At 36.5% G+C, this 2,196-nt stretch overlaps 1 protein-coding gene across 1 annotated transcript; it reads left to right on the forward strand.

Moving 5' to 3' along the window:
- The first annotated feature begins 269 nt into the window (after positions 1-269).
- Positions 270-1,470, forward strand: LOC129895061 (60S ribosomal protein L37-3-like). The gene is made up of 4 exons (XM_055970694.1): positions 270-351; positions 456-591; positions 701-802; positions 1,166-1,470. Exons 1-4 carry the CDS (start codon positions 349-351, stop codon positions 1,210-1,212), a joined length of 288 nt encoding a protein of 95 aa, XP_055826669.1. The 5' UTR covers positions 270-348; the 3' UTR covers positions 1,213-1,470.
- Positions 1,471-2,196: the final 726 nt, after the last annotated feature.

A 2,196-nucleotide genomic window follows, 5' to 3' on the forward strand; every position in this document is an offset into this window, starting at 1 on the left:
TCTTTTTTCTTTCGTGTGGAGATTATCAAGAGGGAATCGAAATCAATTGATCTACTGAGATGGTCAAATTAGTGTGTTATTTTTTTATTAGTTAAACGTATTTATCATTATTGCATTATTACTATTTACTTCTATAAAAACGAAAATATAAAATAAAAAACATGGATCTCATTATTTTCCCGGGCCAAGTAATATAAGAAGTGGGCTCGGTAAGATCCAAGCCCAAAGCACTTTTGGCCCACTTGAAGAACCCTAAAGCCCTTTCCATCCACCAAGTATAAACACTCTAATTATCGCCGCATTTCATCAATCTAAGAAGGACGCTAGGGTTTCTGCAACTGCACTGCAATGGTAAGTGAAACTCCATTACTCTTTCCTTCCCTTTGCCACAATTTATGCTTGCAAGAGGTGTTGATGTGCTAACGAATGCGATTTTTGTATTGTTATTATTATAGGGTAAGGGAACAGGAAGCTTTGGTAAGAGGAGGAACAAGACTCACACACTGTGTGTGAGGTGCGGTCGCCGCAGTTTCCATCTCCAGAAGAGCCGTTGTTCTGCTTGTGCTTATCCTGCTGCCCGGAAAAGATCATGTTAATTGCTTTCTCTTTCCGTATAATTTGTATTGTATAGTACGCAATGAAAGCTTTCTTCTTAGTCCGATATTTAATTTACTGTTATGGTGGATGAAATGGTTTTCAGACAACTGGAGTGTGAAGGCAATCCGCAGAAAGACAACTGGTACTGGCCGCATGAGGTACCTCCGCAACGTCCCTCGCAGATTCAAGACCAATTTCAGAGAAGGTACACGTTGTATTATGGCTTGCTGTTATTTGTGATCTTTAGTATCTGATTAAACGGTGATCCACATTATCAATCACTTTGCTAAATTAAACTAATATTGGAGTTTCTTTTGGGACAAGTGTTTGCTAGTTGAGCTACTTTTGTAATTGAAGTAAAAAAAGTTCGTGCAGTCTAATGTTTGTGTTGTCTTTGCTAATTAAGCTAGGAAAAGTATGTTCTCTGCATTTATATTTCTAATTTAAGTAACAAAAACTCATGTATCGGGTATTTTGTTTTGCCATGTCAATGTCTTAATAGCTTCTGTAGTCAAGGAGCTCTGAATTTCTCTATGTTAATGACCTTCAAATTTCAATATTTGCTCAGGTACTGAAGCAGCTCCAAGGAAGAAGGCAGCAGCAGCTTCTGCTTGAAGCCCTCGAGAGAGTGATTGAGAAGGGTACTCTTTTATGATAGCTTCATTTTGGCATTCATGTATTAGATTGCACGAAAATTTTGGGGCAGCTTATTTCTGTCGTATCAGTCCAGTCTAAATTAGAAGTATTAAAATTTTTGAAATGTGTTGTTGAAATATTGGCATTTGATACAGATGTGATTTTATTTATAGGCTGCTTTCTAATTTTGGTTGCTCCTAATTCCTTGAATTGAGAATCTGAGTTTTTTTGAGATCACACCACCCGTAGCTGTTTTTTATTGTTTGTTGCTCTTAACCCAATGCTTTGATCTTCTTCCTTGTGCATCTATACTAGCTGACCTGCCTTTGCTCTTAGGACAGTATTATGATGGATTATTCGTCCTTTTGTTTGAAGATTGCATTGTTCTTTTTCATTTAGCATGTCAAGGCCTTCTTTTGGGGTTTGTGAAGCCCTGAATTTGAGGGGGGAAATGTGTTCCTGTTAACTCAAAATCACAACAGTGATAATAACACTGTTGACTCCTTCCATCTGTCTAAATTTTGGTAAGCAGATTTAGTAGAATCCCCTTCGGTAGCTTCGTGCACTTTTAGCACGTTTCTCTCTTTGGATTTTGTGCAACTCCTATTTAGCATTTCTCAAGTGTATTGGTATATGACTTTTGTATCTGTTGTAGTCTGGTTGTTATTTATCTTTTCATTTATTAATATATAACCGGTCGTTGCCGTTCCTTATCTGGGGTAGTGCTAAGGGGCTTGTTTTCGACATAGTTAACTACGATCTTATTGCTTAATTTAGGTTTTTAATAGCTGAATTTTAAGTATTTCTAAGAAACAATAATTATTTTACACAAATCTTCAATCCCGAAGTAAACCTCATGATCAAATACAACTGACTTTCAATTATTTTAACTTCAATTTTGGATATTCTTCTTTTCAATTGCATCCAAAAATTGCCCAAAAGCTTGCTAAATTATCGAGAAGT

This window comes from Solanum dulcamara, chromosome 7 (assembly GCF_947179165.1).
Source record: "Solanum dulcamara chromosome 7, daSolDulc1.2, whole genome shotgun sequence".
Lineage (NCBI taxonomy): Eukaryota > Viridiplantae > Streptophyta > Magnoliopsida > Solanales > Solanaceae > Solanum > Solanum dulcamara.

Bases quoted from the DNA above. Each gene is read 5' to 3' on its own strand.
- LOC129895061 (XM_055970694.1), top strand. The intron at 592-700 runs GTTAATTGCTTT...AATGGTTTTCAG, and splicing joins TGCTGCCCGGAAAAGATCAT to ACAACTGGAGTGTGAAGGCA. The intron at 803-1,165 runs GTACACGTTGTA...ATATTTGCTCAG, and splicing joins CAAGACCAATTTCAGAGAAG to GTACTGAAGCAGCTCCAAGG.